The sequence below is a fragment of the Bactrocera dorsalis genome, chromosome 1 (assembly GCF_023373825.1).
Source record: "Bactrocera dorsalis isolate Fly_Bdor chromosome 1, ASM2337382v1, whole genome shotgun sequence".
NCBI classification, from domain to species: Eukaryota; Metazoa; Arthropoda; class Insecta; order Diptera; family Tephritidae; genus Bactrocera; species Bactrocera dorsalis.
The window spans coordinates 110,590,490-110,608,812 of record NC_064303.1 but is presented as its reverse complement, the minus strand read 5'-3'; the positions used below and the strand labels follow the sequence as shown (position 1 = coordinate 110,608,812).

The 18,323-nt window shown below is 39.9% G+C and overlaps 6 protein-coding genes across 6 annotated transcripts; 2 read left to right on the top strand and 4 right to left on the bottom strand.

The window, feature by feature from the left end:
• On the top strand, positions 1–1,707 carry LOC105230794 (secretion-regulating guanine nucleotide exchange factor). The gene is made up of 4 exons (XM_029552232.2): positions 1–291; positions 363–614; positions 680–1,443; positions 1,502–1,707. Exons 1-4 carry the CDS (start codon positions 274–276, stop codon positions 1,605–1,607), a joined length of 1,140 nt encoding a protein of 379 aa, XP_029408092.2. The 5' UTR covers positions 1–273; the 3' UTR covers positions 1,608–1,707.
• Positions 1,708–1,845: 138 nt separating this feature from the next.
• Positions 1,846–4,154, top strand: LOC105230795 (uncharacterized). The gene is made up of 5 exons (XM_011211775.3): positions 1,846–2,264; positions 2,421–2,642; positions 2,709–3,112; positions 3,181–3,694; positions 3,835–4,154. The coding sequence occupies exons 1-5, from the start codon at positions 2,201–2,203 to the stop codon at positions 4,017–4,019; spliced, it is 1,389 nt and encodes a 462-aa protein (XP_011210077.2). The 5' UTR covers positions 1,846–2,200; the 3' UTR covers positions 4,020–4,154.
• A 1,037-nt stretch (positions 4,155–5,191) lies between these two features.
• On the bottom strand, positions 5,192–6,425 carry LOC125775296 (lysosomal aspartic protease-like). Its single transcript, XM_019991935.3, has one exon. It carries the CDS (start codon positions 6,392–6,394, stop codon positions 5,255–5,257), a length of 1,140 nt encoding a protein of 379 aa, XP_019847494.3. The 5' UTR covers positions 6,395–6,425; the 3' UTR covers positions 5,192–5,254.
• Positions 6,426–8,491: 2,066 nt separating this feature from the next.
• On the bottom strand, positions 8,492–9,757 carry LOC105230796 (lysosomal aspartic protease). Its single transcript, XM_019991969.3, has one exon. The coding sequence runs from the start codon at positions 9,689–9,691 to the stop codon at positions 8,552–8,554; it is 1,140 nt and encodes a 379-aa protein (XP_019847528.1). The 5' UTR covers positions 9,692–9,757; the 3' UTR covers positions 8,492–8,551.
• A 2,717-nt stretch (positions 9,758–12,474) lies between these two features.
• Positions 12,475–13,833, bottom strand: LOC105230797 (lysosomal aspartic protease). The gene has a single exon (XM_011211777.4). It carries the CDS (start codon positions 13,789–13,791, stop codon positions 12,532–12,534), a length of 1,260 nt encoding a protein of 419 aa, XP_011210079.2. The 5' UTR covers positions 13,792–13,833; the 3' UTR covers positions 12,475–12,531.
• Positions 13,834–16,923: 3,090 nt separating this feature from the next.
• Positions 16,924–18,312, bottom strand: LOC105230798 (lysosomal aspartic protease). Its single transcript, XM_011211778.4, has one exon. The coding sequence runs from the start codon at positions 18,242–18,244 to the stop codon at positions 17,051–17,053; it is 1,194 nt and encodes a 397-aa protein (XP_011210080.2). The 5' UTR covers positions 18,245–18,312; the 3' UTR covers positions 16,924–17,050.
• Positions 18,313–18,323: the final 11 nt, after the last annotated feature.

Sequence of the window (18,323 nt, the reverse complement as noted above, 5' to 3'; positions counted from 1 at the left end):
TTCGACGCAAGCAACAAAAAAGCCTTTTTAATTTGGTAAAAACATGCAATTAGCCATAAAACTTTACGTGAGCATAAGGAAGGATACTTTTTCAAGATATAAGTTTAAAAGTAGGCGAAAGCAATTTTCAAACGGCAGTCGGTAACTAACATCCAGGCAAGCAAGACTCTCGACAGCTAGTTCTGCGGCTAACGCACTTGACGGATTTCACACACAAATTTAACTTTGTCGTGCGCCGGAAAAGCAACTAGTGGCGATTGTGCATAGCACGACATGTCTGTGTATGCGTGGGTAAGCAAGTAATTTGCATATCAAACTAATTAGCATTTGATAATTATTATTTTAACTGCTTGCCTTAACAGGGGGCCAATTCGCACGGACAGCTTAGCCTTGGCTTTGAATCGGAGTTATGCATGTCACCACAACTTGTTCGTGAGTACACGTTTAATCCGAATAATGTTCGTCGCATACGTGGAGGTGGCGGTCATGTACTTGTGCTGGATACAAATGGGCGCATTCACGCATGTGGCTGGAATGGTCGCGGACAGTTGGGATTAAACTCAACCGAGGAGTGCTTTAATACATTTCAAACTATACCAGGCGAATATTTTGGGGTACTTTCTTTAGTTCTTAACTACTTATTGGATATTTGTTTTTAATTTTATATTCGTATATACAGGATGTGCCTGTCGAGAGCATCTCGTGTGGCTGGGATATATCTGGCTGCATAACAGTAACAAAAAAGTTGTATGTTTGGGGTTCGAATTCTTTTCAACAGTTAGGTTTGTGCCAACGTGAATTCAATGCAGTAAGACGTCCACTAGCTGTAATACTACCACGCAACGACACACCAGCGCGCATAAGTTTCGGACTACGACACTGTGCCATACTTACAGCCGACCATAAGGTTTATGTCTTCGGTCGTCTACGTATAGGTGATGAACCACCTTCAGACTTGTGTATAACATCGACAACGCTAAATTGTGCACCTGTTATAAAAATTCAAGCCAGCGAACCTAGTGAACTACGTATTATAGGCGTTGCAAGTGGACAAAACCACATTTTACTTAAAGTGATTGATTTGGAATATGGTGACGGTGCTAAGCGTGTTATTGCTTTGGGTGACAATAAATTTGGACAAGCAAATTCATTTCAATTCGATGAAGAAATTAAACAAATCGCCACCGGTTGGACGCACAATGCAGTAACATTAAAAGATAATAGAATACTTACCTGGGGACGTAATTGTTATGGACAATTGGGGATTGGCAGTGTAACGCAAAATCAAGCAACGCCACAGGAATTGGATTTGCCCAGTTCGATTATAGAATCACGTTTACACTTAGGCTCTGAACATGGGCTTTTACGAAGCACGAGTGGCGAAGTGTACACATGGGGTTGGAATGAACACGGTAACTGCGGTAATGATGGCACGGAAAATCTGTAAGTAGATGCTAACAAGATAGACTTTTCTCACATGCTAATAAGTTCACTTCTTTAGATGCTCACCTACGCGAATTCAACTCCCCGGACCTTGCAAAGTCGCTGGTACTGGCGCAGGATTTTGCTATGCAATTTGTGAAGTGCCTACCGAACGAAGCACTTAAAAATATTACGTCCTTTTGCGTCTGGGCGCACCTCAAACAGAAAATGTGTCCTTTTCTGTAAATATTTTGTGATAAAATAAAATATAATAATTGCAACTAATTGCTGTTTTTAATACATTTAAATGTAAACATATACTTGATGGCAGCGCCAAAATGTAGGCTATGTGAAGAAGCAAAAATCTCATAACACTGTCCGCTGCAAATTACTCCTGCAGTATGCCTTGACGGGTGTAAAGAATTGCATTGCGATTAACCTCAAAAATTAAACTTGACCTAAGCAAATGGTTTAAGTTGGTTAAAATCGTAACAAGCTATTGAAAAATAAAACAAAATTCTAAATTTTTAAGAAATCTATTGAAGACAGATCGGAAAGCGGCGAAAATTTGTAGAAAAACGGCTAAAAAATATCGATTATAGAAAATTGTTGTCAAATACAGTGAAATTTGAATCCCAACGGGCAGCTGTGACAAGAAAGCAACCGTTACACACACGTTACTGTTGGTGCAATTCTTTTGTTAATTTTATTTTTGGTTTGAGTGCTTCCAGCGCTTAAGCGCAACAAATAAGTAGATAAACAAAAGGTCAACAAAAGCATGGAAACACAGCAGACTCAACAAACAGAAAAGCTCATAGAGGACATGCTGGAATTTTTAGATTGTAATTATGAATTTCCCCAAAACCATAATTGTGTTAGAATTTTTTTTTTTTCAAATAATAATACATAACCAAAAAATATCTGCATGATTTCTTTTTCCACAGATGCGTACAAAAAGAAAAAAAATTTATAAATTCGAAACAATTTCATTTTTTCAGCAACGAGTGAGGACGAAGACGACAGCAACAATATGAAAAGCGAACAGGGTAATCCTAAAGAATCTTATGAAAGCGCCAATGAAAATTTTGTTCGTACGGAAGAGCCTACAGGTAATTCTTTATCAAGGTTAAATAAAAAAGAACGAAAATCAAAAAACTCGATTGCCAAAGAATTGTCAAAAATTAAAAACGAATTCCCCATTTGGAATACAAAGGAAATTGGTAATACAATATCGTAATTTAAACAATTAGATTCTTAACCATTAATGGTAATGCTCAATTAAACAGCGCCTACTTCTAAAAAGCTAACTGATCCAATTTGGCATCAATCTTTCTTACCGGCTGGGAAATGTGAGTCCACGGATGTTGAAACTGATTGGAATTCGAAATTGGAATCGAATTGTCGTCGCAGCAGCAACACATACGTACAAGAAGTAAATCGCGCAATTTATGGTGACACCACGGGCCACCCTCCCAACGATAGCACTGAATACTTTCAAGCTGCTCAAAATTATGCCATTTATGGTAAAGATTTTCTCGACTTTCCGGAGAATCTTACGCCACTGCTTAACGTGAAAGGTTCATCCACGCCACCTGAAGTTGTGCCATTTGTTTCCGGCTATGGTAATGGCTTGTATCCCACACCACAAGCACCAGAGACAACAACCGGTATTGGTTTTGCTAATCTCAGTGTAAGTATATGATATACATACATATGTTTTCTATGCGTTGCCTAATTTCTGTTGTGCATTCATTTCAGAAGCAATCTTCGGCTGCATCTTCTGCCGCAACAGCTGCTTATTATCAGATGTGTAATGGTCTGCAGCCGGCTTCAGTACGTCCGGCCGCTGGTAGCACTGCGTATGGCATGTTTTTGGGCAACAAAGTTACTTATGTAGCGGCTGCGCCTGCAGCACCGCCACTTGTCTACAACCAACATTCCTCTACAACTACCAATTTTATTTCGAATAGTTTAGCTAACGCCGCGTTGGCTACTTCGCCAACTATTCTCTATTCCAATCCGATGCTCACCACAACTACACAACAGTATCTAAATACTTTTTTCAAAGAAACCCAATATCTAAGTGGCGCCACCACACAGGGCACGACTGTTGGCACAACCACTGGGATTTATGAAAGGCTAGTTTACGCACAAATGCTGCAACAGCAAATCTATCATCAAACTCAACAGCAAGCTGCTGCCGTAGCCGCAATGTTCCATAAATCACGTCCAACTCGTGCTACCAATGGTGGTGGAGGAGCAACAACCCCTTGTAAGTAACCAAATGTAAATAATATCAGCTGTTACAATCTTTGCAGCATTGCCAATGCTGTTTTTTCTTTGTCCTACTTTCAATTATCAAAATCACTTGCACCGTGAAGCATTTAATTATTGTAATTCTATAAATTTCAGGTGCTCAAAATTCTGCCACACAAACAATGCCGTCGCCAAATAACATACCGGGTCTTAACATATGTGGGCGTCAGGCGGCTATGGTTACCAACGCAACTGATATGCTGGTAAAAACACCACCAGTTCCTTCACCAATCGCCGCCAATGGCAATGAAGACAATGTGACCCCATTGAATGATTTATGAGGTTCCTATGATTATTCTTAGGTTTCTTATTGTTGCTAAGTTGTCTTTTCCTCTTCGTTGTTGACATTTGTTTATAATTTTTTATTAAATATCTGAATTAAAAATAAATAGGTCATAATAAAAATCTTACTAAAATGCTCAAAATTATATGTGTATTAAGCCGTATGAAGGGGGTTTATGATAACATAACCCCACCTACCTAATGACACAATAATTACTAGAGATTTTTACTATCTGGTAATAGATTCTCGTAAACGATTACTGTCGGAATTTAAGCCCAATCGAGCTAATAGTTCCGGACTATAACAGGACGCCTCTTTATGTCTCCGATCGAACATCTACACCGGGAGGCCCGTATGCTTCAACTTAAGGAGTATAAGCGGTTTCGAAGAAACCATTCCTGCAATTGACCGCTTGAAGCGGAACCATCTAACAGAAAATCAAGAGGTCCTTCCTTAACTACGTCGAGGACATAAGACAATACGACGACCAGACTTCGGACGTAACTAACTTCAGACATGCACTGATCCCCATTCACGGTGGAGCCATAAACACCTTCACCGACTCCCCTCAGTGAATGGCGTACTTAGAGTCAAACCACTGCCCATTGTAGATGACAAGCTCGAGTTGCCGCAAGAATCGAGAGTAACACTTGAGCAGTTTCATTCTGAAAACTGCAGCAGATTAAACTCATACTAATCCAGAATCGATGCCGACATACCTGGACATAATATATGTCCAGCATGCAAGGAGTCCCCAATTCTAACCACCTCTTTGTATGCCCAGCTATTCCTACACTTCTGACACCCCGTTAATTATGGTCTGACCCCGTCGACACAGCATGTTTCCAGGGCCTAACGTTGGCTGACTTCAATGAAAACTTATCTAAACCTTACCACCCTAAAAGGGTTAGATAGCCATTACATCAACAACAGTAGTTTTATTTTTACCTCTTAATTGGAAGAAAATTTGGAAAAAGGCTGGACCAATAATATCACCTCAAACTTGGTCTGGTACAAAGGATTTCTTGATATCTCAATAGTTGGAAAGAAAAGTCCACAGGACCCCTTGGATTGCACTTGAAGACTAGAGAAGTTTAGACATTCACAAAACCAGATAATAACCAAAAGTTCGAAAAGCTTCAAATATAATTATGAAAACAAGAAAGGAGAGTCAAATATTCATATACACATGGACTTAACTCTTTATTTGTAAATCATAGGAAATTTAAAATATTACTTAGCTTTGGCAAAACCAACTTGGTTGTTACCCAAATCGAAAACTGTGTAGTACTTTCCAATAAAGACATCTCCCAAGATCCAGAAAGGTGTGCCAGCATCCTCAAAAGCAGACATACACAATGGCTCACCGCTGTCAGCCTCAACCTCAATCACGTAGTCGCTACCCTCTAACGTAAAGTTTTTTCCAGCAATGCTAAACGAGATCATTGGTAAACTGGATACTTGAGAGCAATCGAGAAAGTATTGTCCTTCGTTGTTAGGTTCAGCTCCAATGAGTTCCTGGATATTTTCATATAAATAAAAGGGCACGGCTACAAGACTGGTACCAGTATCAGCGATACCCGGATCACCGAAAGAAAACTCGCTATCACCAATGTATACCGTACCCACGCTGAATTGCCAATATCCTTTGCTTGCGACAGGAACATAGGTTATATCACCTTCATAGTGATCACCATCAATGCCACCTAAAGTTAAGACACCACCCTGGCTAGAAGTGCCATCACGTGTCAAATAGAAACTGAAAACAGGTTCTTTGACTAAACCTTGCTTGTACAAATTATAGAATGGTGGTACCACATTATCATTAGAGATCTCCTGGTAGCCCATACCGAGTATGCCATCGAATACGGCATCCACGAAAGTAGTGCCAGGTTCCGTCGTGGCTACAGCAAATACTTGATCGCTTATAGGTAAACCCGCAACGGATACGGTATCTTCAACTAAATAACCGGTCAAACTGCCAGTACCGTATTGGATGGAGAACTCCGTGCCGTTCGGCTTATATGTACTGGATTTGCTTGCCTCATATGAGTTGTGGTTATTGCAAGCCGGATCGCCCGAGCATGGTCCTTTAGGCACCCACAAATTCGATGAACCGGTATCGAAGAGTACTTGGAAGTTTTGCGGTGGTGTACCAATGGTGATAGCGCCATAGTATGAATCGTCCAAATAGTTGTGCAACTGCTCGTCCGTCGCGCGTGGCAGGGAATTGTATTTGCTTCGCAACACTGCCAATTGTGCGGCGACATTCTTCAAGGAACGTTTTGTGTTGGGCTTATTCAAAGGAATTTGTACGACAGTCGCTTGTGCCGTCAACGCTAAGCACGTTATTGTTACTAGAAATTTCAACATTTTGGTTGGAGAGTAAAACTTAGCACGACAATAGACAATCGTACTTTGATGAGCTTTTATGTGGCGAGTACCTTTTTATACTATCGTGGAATATTTCTTCGCGTTGACTTTAACGTTGCTTCCGTATGAGAAGCTTTATCGGTAATTTTAATTGTAATTACCGATAAGCATTGAAAGTGACTTAGCTATCTTCTAGAAAATCACGAAAGAACCCGATTTTAATAGAAAATAGTCACAGATAGAAGGATGAATTGTCACTGCAGGGAAGTAATGCGAAGGCCCAAGGAGTGTGATGACTGAACCCATGAGTTTAAAGAAGCAAAATCAAAGTAAATAATAGCTATACAGGGTTTCTCCGGAAAATAATAGGAAGGCATTCTCCGTCTCAAAATGATTGCCTCTCATCGGCCTTTTCAGGCAAGGAAACAAAAAAACTTCGGGGGCCACATTTAGGCTGTAGAGCGGCTGCAGAAGCGTTGGGATGCCGGCTTTGGTTAGATAGCTGTTCACAAGAAAGGCAGCGTGAGTGCAACCTCCAATCGGCTGGGATGTCTTGTCGGACCCGTCAAACTTTCTTTGAAGTCGAAAAGGATAATGAGCATTGTTTTCATCGTCGTAGGTCTCCCAGCACGCTCTTCATCAGCAACACACCCTTCTTGCTAAAGCAACATCTGAGTAGTCCTTCTTGATCATATCAAACGTCTATGTCGCAGATTTACCGAGTTTCACACAGAACTTAATCGCGTACCTCTGCTCTAACGAACGCTGCATTTTCAGCTTGCACCACTCACAGAGACACGTCGCGAAAAAATATTTGTCCTGACTCTCCAGGTTCTTAGAGACAACTGACCAGCCGCTTGTTCGTTTGCTAGAAACGCCTTCTACCGAATCTAGTCGGTGCGTGCACCTCCGAAGTACAGTCACGGCGGAAGAAAATCAGTACTATTACTTTCCGGACAAACCCTGAATGTAGAAGCCTTCTATGCCATCGCATTACTAAATCATTTGCATATTCCAGTCTAGCAAAGTTTCAAGTACTAATGAGATTATAATAAATGATTATTTAAGTGCTTCGTCTAGCCCGTATTGCTTAGTTGGATAAAATGTTCGTATGTACGTATTTGTATTTGGTGTCTATGTCTTCCTCAGATTTGCTTTTTAGCCAATGATCTTCATATAAGCGTAACAAGGGTGGACGGCAGCTGGACAACGTTCTGTGATAAGGTTTTTATGGTACGTGATGTGTCATAAGAGTCACTTAACCTCTTGCGCATACAAAGACAGGTCCTTCTTTAGTCAAAACTTTGCATGGGAAATGCCTGGTTAACGTTTATTTGAATATGCAGGTTTTATTTGATCTTCATGTCGCAGTCGGCAGGAAGCTGGCGAAATACTATCATCAGTGCTGCCCTTCCAACATGTCTCACTGCCTTTCCCTTTGTAAGCTTAAGATCGTCCACTTTCATTCCTTTGGCCAGAAATGGGCTTAGAACATATCGCCAATATAAAAATTTTATTTTCGAAATGATTAAACCTCTGCAAGTCTGCTACTGGATAGTTGGACTTCGCAAAAGCTTTTTGGCCCAAGATTGATCGCAGGAGATCTAGTGATCTCTTTTCCCTCAGTAAAGCTAGCCTCTCCCTAGTTGTGGGACTTTTAACAGGTGATTCCCCTATTGGCGTCCATACTGTAAGGTTGGAAATCTTACCAGACGCCGTTTGCAGAAACTGTTTGGAAGAAGATGAGGTGGAAACAACTCAACATTTCCTTCTTGACTGTCTCTCGTTTAGGAGGTCAAGACTTAAATATTTGGGAGCGCATGCCTTCAGACATCTCATTAAAATTAACCGCCTTTCGAAATTTGTATAGGCTACTAAGCATTTTTCCAATCTGCAAGTCCGAACACAGAAATTCTTATTTTCTATGGCTTCACAAAGAACTACTTACTATATAAATACCAAGCTACGTGCGATTATCGATCAACCAACTAACCTTACCTAAACCTCTCCAAGTGCGAAAAACAGAGGTCTCGACAATTACAAAAAATAGAAAATGTTCAGTCGCATAAAACTACTAAATTATGAAAACAGCAGAGGTTAGTCAAACATTCTTTTATGACCGTTTATTTGCATGTTTTTTTTTTCAAATCGAATATTTTATTTGGCTTTAGCAAAACCAACTCGGTTATTGCCCAAATCGAAAACACTGTAGTATTTTCCAATAAAAACATCTCCCAAAATCCAGAAAGAAGTGCCACCATCTTCAAAAGCAGACATGCACAACTGCTCACCACTCTCAGAGTCAACTTCAATGACGTAGTCGCTACCCTCCAATGTAAAGTTAGTGCCGGCAATGGTGAACGAAATCGTTGGTAAACTGGATACTTGAGAGCAATCGACAAAGTATTGTCCTTCGTAGTCTGGTTCAGCACCAATGAGTTCCTGTAGATATCCATATAAATAGTAGGGTACTGCCACAAGACTGGTGCCGGTGTCAGCAATAGCCGAATCTTCATAAGAGAACTCGCTATCACCAATATATACCGTATCAACGTTGAATTGCCAATACCCTTTGCTTGCGACAGGAACATAGGTTATATCACCTTCATAATGATCACTATCAATGCCACCTAAAGTTAAGACACCACCCTGGCTAGAAGTGCCATCACGTGTCAAATAAAAACTAAAGACGGGTTCTTTGACTAAACCTTGTTTGTACAAATTATAGAATGGTGGTACCACATTATCATTAGAGATCTCCTGGTAGCCCATACCGAGTATGCCATCGAATACGGCATCCACGAAAGTAGTGCCAGGTTCCGTCGTGGCTACGGCAAATACTTGATCGCTTATAGGTAAACCCGCAACGGATACGGTATCTTCAACTAAATAACCGGTCAAACTGCCAGTACCGTATTGGATGGAGAACTCCGTGCCGTTCGGCTTATATGTACTGGATTTGCTTGCCTCATATGAGTTGTGGTTATTGCAAGCCGGATCGCCCGAGCATGGTCCTTTAGGCACCCACAAATTCGATGAACCGGTATCGAAGAGTACTTGGAAGTTTTGTGGTGGTGTACCAATGGTGATAGCGCCATAGTATGAATCGTCCAAATAGTTGTGCAACTGCTCGTCCGTAGCGCGTGGCAAGGAATTGTATTTACTACGCAACACGGCCAATTGTGCGGCGACATTCTTCAAGGAACGTTTTGCGTTAGGCTTATTCAAAGGAATTTGCACGACAGTCGCCTGTGCGACCAACGCTAAGCACGTTACAGTAACTAGGATCTTCAACATTTTGGTTGGAGAGTAAAACTTAGCACGACGTAAGATAAACGTACTATGATGAGCTTATATGTGACGAGTACCCTTTTATACTATCGTGGAGTATTTCTTCCTGGTTTCCTTCTTATGAGAAGTTTTATCTGTAATTGATGTTGCAATTACCGATAAGTAATGAAAGTATCTCAGCTACCCTATAGGAAAAAACTCGAAAGATGAAGCTAAGCTCCGATTCTAATAGAAAGTACCCGAAGGTAGATATAGGAATAAACTGCCAGTGCGGAGAAATTATTCGAAGGTTCAAGTGGCGTGTTAACCTAACTCATGAATTTAAAATATCAATTCATTGAAAAGCACAACTTAGGAAACAGGGTCACTGAGCTTCCCTTATTTAAATTATCGAAAGTAAGTTGTAGCTATATGTAGAAGCCTCATATGCCGTGGCATTGCTAAATCATTTGCATAATTGTCTTTAGTCTGGAAACAAAGTACTAATGAGATTATAATAAATGCTTTTTTAAGTGCTTCGTCTAGCTCATGTTGTTTAGTTGGATAAATTGTTACAGATTGGTTACCCAACTATTGCTTCGGCACCACATAGTGTTGCCAATGATTCCAAGAATCTGTTGGCTATTGCTGCTGCCACCGAAGTGGACTTCAAGGAAGCTGCTGCCATCAAGGAGTTCATCAAGGATCCCAGCAGGTTTGTTGCTGTTGCTGCTGTCTCTGCTTCAGCTGCTGCCGTAAAAGAAGGAAGAAGCCAAAAGGAGGAGTCGGAGTCCGAAGAAAACGACTACATGGGTTTCGGTCTCTTCGACTAAACACCTCAACACTAGTAAAAATGTTTGTATATACTTAAAACCTCCCTTCTTGAGATCTACCCTTAATCAAATGGTCTTCACGTATATTCAACAAGCGTTGGACAGTTAGACCGTTCTCCGTGCTATTGTTTTTCTGATACAGAAGCTATCGTAAGAGTCACTAGACCTCTTGCCGTCAAGAAGATATGTCTATCTTCAGTTGGCAAGGAAATTTAGTTGAACACAAGTTTTGTGTGATGCCGACTATAGTGGTAGTTTAGAAGTTGTCGAAGTATAATCACTATCTTAATGCCTTGTATGACAGAAAAGTAAAGTCCTAAAGCGAGTAAAAATTTCGCACAAATTAGGCAAAGGTCTTGTATCCTCTAGACAAAGGTCTATATATATTTTTTTTTCACTCGCTTTCGGAATAAATTTGGGGCTTCTCAGAAAATCTGACTGAAACATTCATAGAAACGGAAATGGAATTTCCTCTGTCTGCAGTCGCTCCTTGAGTCAAAGATCACTTGCAGGAGACCCACAAATTGATCCTTTTAAATTTTGACTATAATAGTACAGAATTTCTTTCTTAAAAACACCATCGCATTGATGGATTAAAAATTTTTGTGTGCCAAAAAAGTGACTAATTGACGCTATTTGATTTAATTTCTTGGAAATCTTGGATCAATTCGTCATATCGCGCTATTCAATATTTATACTCTCGCAACAAAGTTGCTAAAGAGAGTATTATAGTTTTGTTCACATAACGGTTGTTTGTAAGTCCTAAAACTAAAAGAGTCAGATATAGGGTTATATATACCAAAGTGATCAGGGTGACGAGTAGAGTTGAAATCCGGATGTCTGTCTGTCCGTCCGTCCGTGCAAGCTGTAACTTGAGTAAAAATTGAGATATCATGATGAAACTTGGTACACGTATTTCTTGGCTCCATAAGAAGGTTAAGTTCGAAGATGGGCAAAATCGGCCCACTGCCACGCCCACAAAATGGCGGAAACCGAAAACCTATAAAGTGTCATAACTAAGCCATAAATAAAGATATTAAAGTGAAATTTGGCACAAAGGATCACATTAGGGAGGAGCATATTTGGAAGTAATTTTTTTGGAAAAGTGGGCGTGGCCCCGCCCCCTATTAAGTTTTTTATACATATCTCGGAAACTACTATAGCTATGTCAACCAAACTCTATAGAGTCGTTTCCTTCCGGCATTTCCATATACAGTTCAAAAATGGAAGAAATCGGATAATAACCACGCCCACCTCCCATACAAAGGTTATGTTGAAAATCACTAAAAGTGCGTTAACCGACTAACAAAAAACGTCAGAAACACTAAATTTTACGGAAGAAATGGCAGAAGGAAGCTGCATCCAGGATTTTTTTAAAAATTGAAAATGGGCGTGGCGTCGCCCACTTATGGACCAAAAACCATATCTCAGGAACTACTCGACCGATTTCAATGAAATTCGGTATATAATATTTTCTTAGCACCCTGATGACATGTACGAAATATGGGTGAAATCGGTTTACAACCACGCCTTCTTCTAATATAACGCTATTTTGAATTCCATCTGATGCCTTCTCTGTATAATACAATATATACATTAGGAACCAAAATAAAAAAAAAAATATGTAAATGACGGATAATGAAATCTCGATTATCACTTTATCATGCGAGAGTATAAAATGTTCGGTGACACCCGAACTTAGCCCTTCCTTACTTGTTTTTTTTGTTTTTCTGTTTACTTTTTCGTTTATTACTGTTTTGATACAAAAAAATGAAAATGGATGAGTCGGTTCATTGGAGGTAATATATCATATGTGTCCTATATAAAAACATTATTTATCTAATTGAAATGAAATCGAAAGTCCACGTTGATAACGAAGTTACAGTGGCGTCAAATACATATATCATACATAAATACATAGGGTTTACATACAACATTAACATTTACAATTTCCACAATTAATAAAATTAAGCCACGTAAAATGTGTTGCAATGTATAATTTAGATATTTATAAATCTCACATGCAACATTTAATTATGCTTTAAAATAGAAAGCCAATAGAACAGGTATTATGATACCCAATAAGTTAGGGCTCAAATTTAAAGCGCCGCCTCCTACTACTTCTATATTGCTGGAATTACTAACAGCCGTCGCGAAACCGACTCGATTGTTGCCCATATCGAAGATTGCGTAGTATTTCATAATGAAGACATCGCCCAGAATCCAGAAGTTCGTGCCGCCATCCTCGAAAGCCGACACACATAATATATTGCCATAAGGTCCCTCCATTTCATAAACATAATTACTGCTATCCAATGTAAAGGTGGTTCCAGCGATGTTGAACGAAACTACCGGCAGGCTGCTTGTTTGGGTGCAATCGAACACATACAAACCATCTTCATTCAATATAGCACCAAGCGTAGCCTGTACAGCTGTGTAAAGTGCGGTCGGTACAGCTAACAGACTAGTGCCAGAATCACAAATCGCCGAACAACTATAGCATATGGCTGTACTAGTGCCAATAGTAATCGATTCCACATTGAATTGCCAATACCCTTCGAGAGTAACCGGTGTATAAGTTATATCACCAATAAAATGCGTAGTATCGTAACCACCGAGCGTGAGCTCACTACCATTAGCAGGGAGACCATCAGCGGAATTGTTGGTCAGGTAGAATGCGAAGACGGGCGAATCGATCAAACCTTGCGTGTACATATTGTAGAATGGTGGTATAACGTTGTCAACCGAAATCTGTTGATAAGCCATACCCAGAATGCCATCGAATTCAGAGTAGACAAATGTGGTGCCAGGCTCCGAGGTGGCTATGGCAAAAGTTTGTCCTGTTATAACCAAACCGCTAACATTGACGGTATCTTCCGCTAAGTAGCCCGTTAAATTGCCGCTACCATATTGTATAGCGAAACTTTGATTATTCACTTGATAAGTGCTCGATGCGCTGGAGTTGTAGGTATTGTGTGTAGAGCAAGCGGTATCGTTGGCAGCGCACGGTGCTCCAGGTACCCATAAGTTCGATGAGCCGCTGTCGAAGAGCACATTAAAATTTTGCGGTGGTGTACCGATGGTGATAGGTCCATAATATTGATCGTCCTCGTAGTTGCTCAATTGTTCGTTGGCAACGATGAAATTCGAATTGAATTTGCTGCGCAATAAGGCCAAATGTGTGCTGTAGTTTTTAATCGAACGCCGCTTATTGGGTTTAGTTAACGGTATGCGCACGAGCGCGGCATCGACGACCAATGCTAGACACAAAACTACTATCACCGACTTCAACATTGCGACTGTCTATTTGAACTGAACTGCACCATACGTAATAATTAATTATTTATGTACGCTTCTACTTCTACTATCAAAATTTCGGAACTTATTAATAAATAACGAGGACTTAACGTTCTTCGTATCAATATTGTGGTATTAGTCATGAAGGCGCACTCCAAATGTGTCTCTCTTAAATGCCTCATTAAATGATAAAAAATATGCCACTGTGTACATACAAATGTTTGTAAAATAATTATTTTGTTTATCTATTAAATATTATTTAATGAAATCATTATCACAAGTGCCGAAAAATGCAATAAAACTAAGTGGCTGGCCTGTCCAATTTCCAAACACAATTGTAAATCTAGAAAATTGTTTTCTTCTTTCTGGATAGTATACTATCTCTATCAAAATTGTGCCTAACATGACGTACCCATGCCACAATCTTACTATAAGGCTTCGTAATTGCAATCGTGTAGTATCCATGTATGCTAGATAACGATACCGATACTTCTTCTTCTTCGATACTGTTACGTTTCGTCATAAATGAATCGAACGGTCAAAATTCTTTAGTAAGTGAGAACAAGACTTTTCGTACCTTCGTTTATGATGTCAGGAATAAACACATTTTTCTGTCAAACGCATGCCAAGGAAGGCAACGCGGCGAAGCTGTCGTCAGCTGTATTTTTATCATTTCTGCATCATACCTATACTTATACCCTCTATGAAGTAGCAAATCGCAAATAAATAGGTGATTTCTAAAGGTCGAACTGTGAAGTTTTAAAGTGCTATCTATTGAGAAGTGTAGTCAAATTTATATTGACAACGCACTATGCATAAGCTTAAGTCCTAATAACACACTAATTATCGGCGTAATTGTAGACAGATAAAAAATATTTTTAAGCTGCTTAATACAACGCCGTGAATATGCAATATAGTCTCACAAAGTTGCTGATACATATATACATTAGGGTGCGTCAAAAAAGTTGTTGACTTTTTTTTCGTTTCGTACTCTGAAAAAATGGTTTATATACTTCTCTAAGAAAGATTCTCAAAGTATGAGCTCTTAATTTTAATGGGTAAATCCTCCGCCTTCCCCAACCAGCGGCGATGGAGCAGACGTTCCATTGCCCGGCCATGAAGAAGCAATTACCCTTACAACAAAGCGGCAAGAGCCGATGGATTGCCGCCTGAGCTACTGCGAACTGATAAGGACCGTGCATCAGCTTCTTTGTAAAATATGGTCGGACGAAAGCACACGATTGGAACTTAAGTGTGCTCTGCCCAATCCACAATTAGAGAGACCCCACAATCTGTGCCAATTACCGTGGAATAATTCTCCTCAACATCGCACATATAGTAAGGTTCTATCGAGCGTATTGTGTGAAAGGTTAAAGTCCACGGTCAACAAACTGATTGGACCTAATCTGTGTGGCTTCAGGCCTGAAAAATTAGCACTGACCACATAATCTTGGAAAGGGAGATCGACACACACTACCTCTTCGTCGGTTATGTCTGGATCATGTCGTCCGAAAGGACGAAAACACTCCAGCTCTGAGTGAGGACGACCTTCACTCCATTGTAAAGACCAAGAAATAACTTTATCATTAATCCCCAAAAAAGAGAGAGACCTGGCCTCTCTTGAAATCTCCGATTGGCGCCACATTGCAAAAAGAAGAAACGCGTTGTTGTTAACTTGGCACCATTAGGTGGTGGACTTTCCCGCTACAATTAGGAGCTGATTCTTGGAGAGCCCTTCTTGGAGGTGTCCATCAACCAATTTTTCAGAAAAGCATTATTTTTTTCACCCACCCTAATATATATACGTATATTTACTTTAACTTTTAAATATAAAGCACAAATCACACATCTTCTTCTTCTTAATTGGCGTAGACACCGCTTATGCGATTATAGCCGAGTCAACAACAGCAATCACACATTTCTGATGAAATTCCATGAGTTAGAATGTTGCAAAATCCCTAAAAAAAAGATAAGATAAGATACAAAATAATGTCACTAATACATATAAAAATGCTTGAAATGTTTTCGATATCTCATGACCGCAACGTTGGACCTTGATGGACTTAATTATAACGAAATTAATTCCCGGTGCAAAGAAAGCTTAAGGCAAAAATGGATACAAAAAATAACGGTCTTAAAAGTAACGAATAAGTTACTAGTTTACATGCTCTGCGACGTGAAGATCTCTTTTAAAACTATAACTATATTCAAGAGCTGAAATATTCCTCTTTTGGCATGGTATTCTTATCCCCGAAGCTATTTCGTTCAGGTCCTTGCATTGGTTTCGATGTCAGTGCTTATTATTGTGGTGTTTTAAAAATATGACTACTAAAAAATAAAGTTAAATACTTTTCCTTGGGATCCTTTCTAACATATCGAGGATAATCTCTTATCAGAACTTACTCGTTGGAGCTGAAACTTTCCTTCATCATAAAGTTCTTTGATCTCGCTGCTGAGCAATGTTGAAAAAACAGTCACGATGAGTAAAATGATGAGTCACATAATTTGGTCGGTCGGTGGTCTTTTAGTAAAGAAACGTTGGGATGATTTGGCAACTCTTCAAGCGAAAGCTTTTTCATTTATGGAGTATTTAACAGTAGTATAAAGACGACGAAATAGTAGAAAAAGCTATTTAAAGCTCGTTGAAACTAACTACTCGCTGCATTTAACTAATCGCTTGTTTTTATTTTCACGCCATTTTATTAACAAGAGAGAATTCACTCGCTCATATACATTCAAATGTCGTCTAATATAACTTTTGGATATGACTGTCTATAAAATCTTTGAACTTAATATACAAGTATCATTGTCCATAACCATATCAGTTATAACAGATGTTGTTTTAAAGCGATTACACATGCCCAAGATATAGAGATCTCTCTTTTATACCACAGCTTCAGCTCGATTTAATCGTCCCTGTACCTAAAATACAACATTAATATTTTATTTGGGAACTGCTTAAGCAAAACTCGAAAAAGTCACAAATAATACATACATACTCGTACATGTATAATGATATATTGTATATATCATCTAAATGGCTAACACAGCTGCTTTAGAACCCGAAGAAAATTTATTCGAAGCTTTCTACTAATCCTTTTATAAACGAAATAATTCCAGCCAAACACATAAACAAGTTGTGGATCGTATATATTTCACCAGTGATCGCTATTTTTATAATATTTTATTAAACAAAAGTAAAAGAATTATCGTTAAATCGTTTTCGTTAATAACGGTTTTATTATATCCGTAATGTTCACTCACACGCGCAATTGCAAGTTGAGCTCGGGTCAACATTTAATGCCTCACTGGTTGCTGGAGCAAAGCCCACTTGATTATTACCCAAATCAAAGACCGTGTAATATTTGCTAATGAAGACATCGCCAAGAATCCAAAAGTTTGTGCCAGCATCTTGGAAAGCGGACATACACACGACATCACCATTCTCATCATCCGACTCTACAATGTAATCGGAACCGCTAAGGCTAAACGTTGTGCCACCAATACCAAACGAAATAGTTGGCAAGCTGCTCACTACCGAACAATCCACATAATATGCTTCATCACTGCTTAACTGAGCGCCAATAGCATTCTGTACACTTTCGTAGATATCCGTCGGCACTGCCAACAAACTGGTACCCGTATCGGCAATGGCTGAGCACTCATCGCATATGTACTCACCATTAATGATGACCGAATCCATATTGAATTGCCAGTAACCTTCGCTTACCACCGGCACATAGGTGAGTTCACCAACATAATGATTGCTATCAACGCCGCCGAGTGTAAGTTCACCACCTTGAGTGGAAGTGCCATTACTGGTCAAATAGAATGCAAAGACGGGCGAATCGATTAAGCCTTGCGTGTACAGGTTGTAGAATGGTGGCACTACATTATCCACCGCAATCTGTTGATAACCCATGCCCAGAATACCATCGAATTCGGAGTAAAGGAAGGTAGTGCCTGGCTCAGAGGTCGCTACAGCAAATGTTTGCTCTGAAATGCTTAGACCATTAAACGTGACAGTGTCCACGGCTAAGTAACCCGTCAGGCTACCGCTACCGTATGCTATGGCGAAACTCTGGCCATTCGCCTGGTATGTGCTCGATGCACTGGAGTCGTAGGTATTGTGTGTTAAGCAGGCCTCATCGGTGGAAGCACACGGTGCTCCAGGTACCCATAAGTTCGATGAACCGGTATCGAAAAGCACGTTGAAATTTTGTGGTGGCGTACCAATGGTGATGGGTCCGTAATATTGATCGTCTAGATAGTTGCTCAATTGCTCGGAGGTAGCGACGAAATTCGAGTTGTATTTGCTGCGCAGCACGGCCAGGTTTGTGCTGTAGTTTTTAATTGAGCGCCGCTTATTGGGCTTATTCAACGGTACGCGTACGAGCGCGGCATCTGCCACCAAGGCCAAACACAAAACTAGCACGGTTAACTTAAGCATTTTGATTGGACCACACTGCAGTGGTGATATGTGGAATATAAATCTTTTCGAAGTTTTGCGCTCCTTAAATTAATGCCCT

Bases quoted from the DNA above. Each gene is read 5' to 3' on its own strand.
- LOC105230796 (XM_019991969.3), bottom strand. From the start codon at position 9,691: ATGTTGAAGATCCTAGTTACTGTAACGTGCTTAGCGTTGGTCGCACAG.
- LOC105230795 (XM_011211775.3), top strand. From the start codon at position 2,201: ATGGAAACACAGCAGACTCAACAAACAGAAAAGCTCATAGAGGACATG. The intron at 2,265-2,420 runs GTAATTATGAAT...TCATTTTTTCAG, and splicing joins CATGCTGGAATTTTTAGATT to CAACGAGTGAGGACGAAGAC. The intron at 3,695-3,834 runs GTAAGTAACCAA...TATAAATTTCAG, and splicing joins TGGAGGAGCAACAACCCCTT to GTGCTCAAAATTCTGCCACA.
- LOC125775296 (XM_019991935.3), bottom strand. From the start codon at position 6,394: ATGTTGAAATTTCTAGTAACAATAACGTGCTTAGCGTTGACGGCACAA.
- LOC105230797 (XM_011211777.4), bottom strand. From the start codon at position 13,791: ATGTTGAAGTCGGTGATAGTAGTTTTGTGTCTAGCATTGGTCGTCGAT.
- LOC105230794 (XM_029552232.2), top strand. The intron at 615-679 runs GTACTTTCTTTA...TCGTATATACAG, and splicing joins TACCAGGCGAATATTTTGGG to GATGTGCCTGTCGAGAGCAT. The intron at 1,444-1,501 runs GTAAGTAGATGC...TCACTTCTTTAG, and splicing joins AATGATGGCACGGAAAATCT to ATGCTCACCTACGCGAATTC.
- LOC105230798 (XM_011211778.4), bottom strand. From the start codon at position 18,244: ATGCTTAAGTTAACCGTGCTAGTTTTGTGTTTGGCCTTGGTGGCAGAT.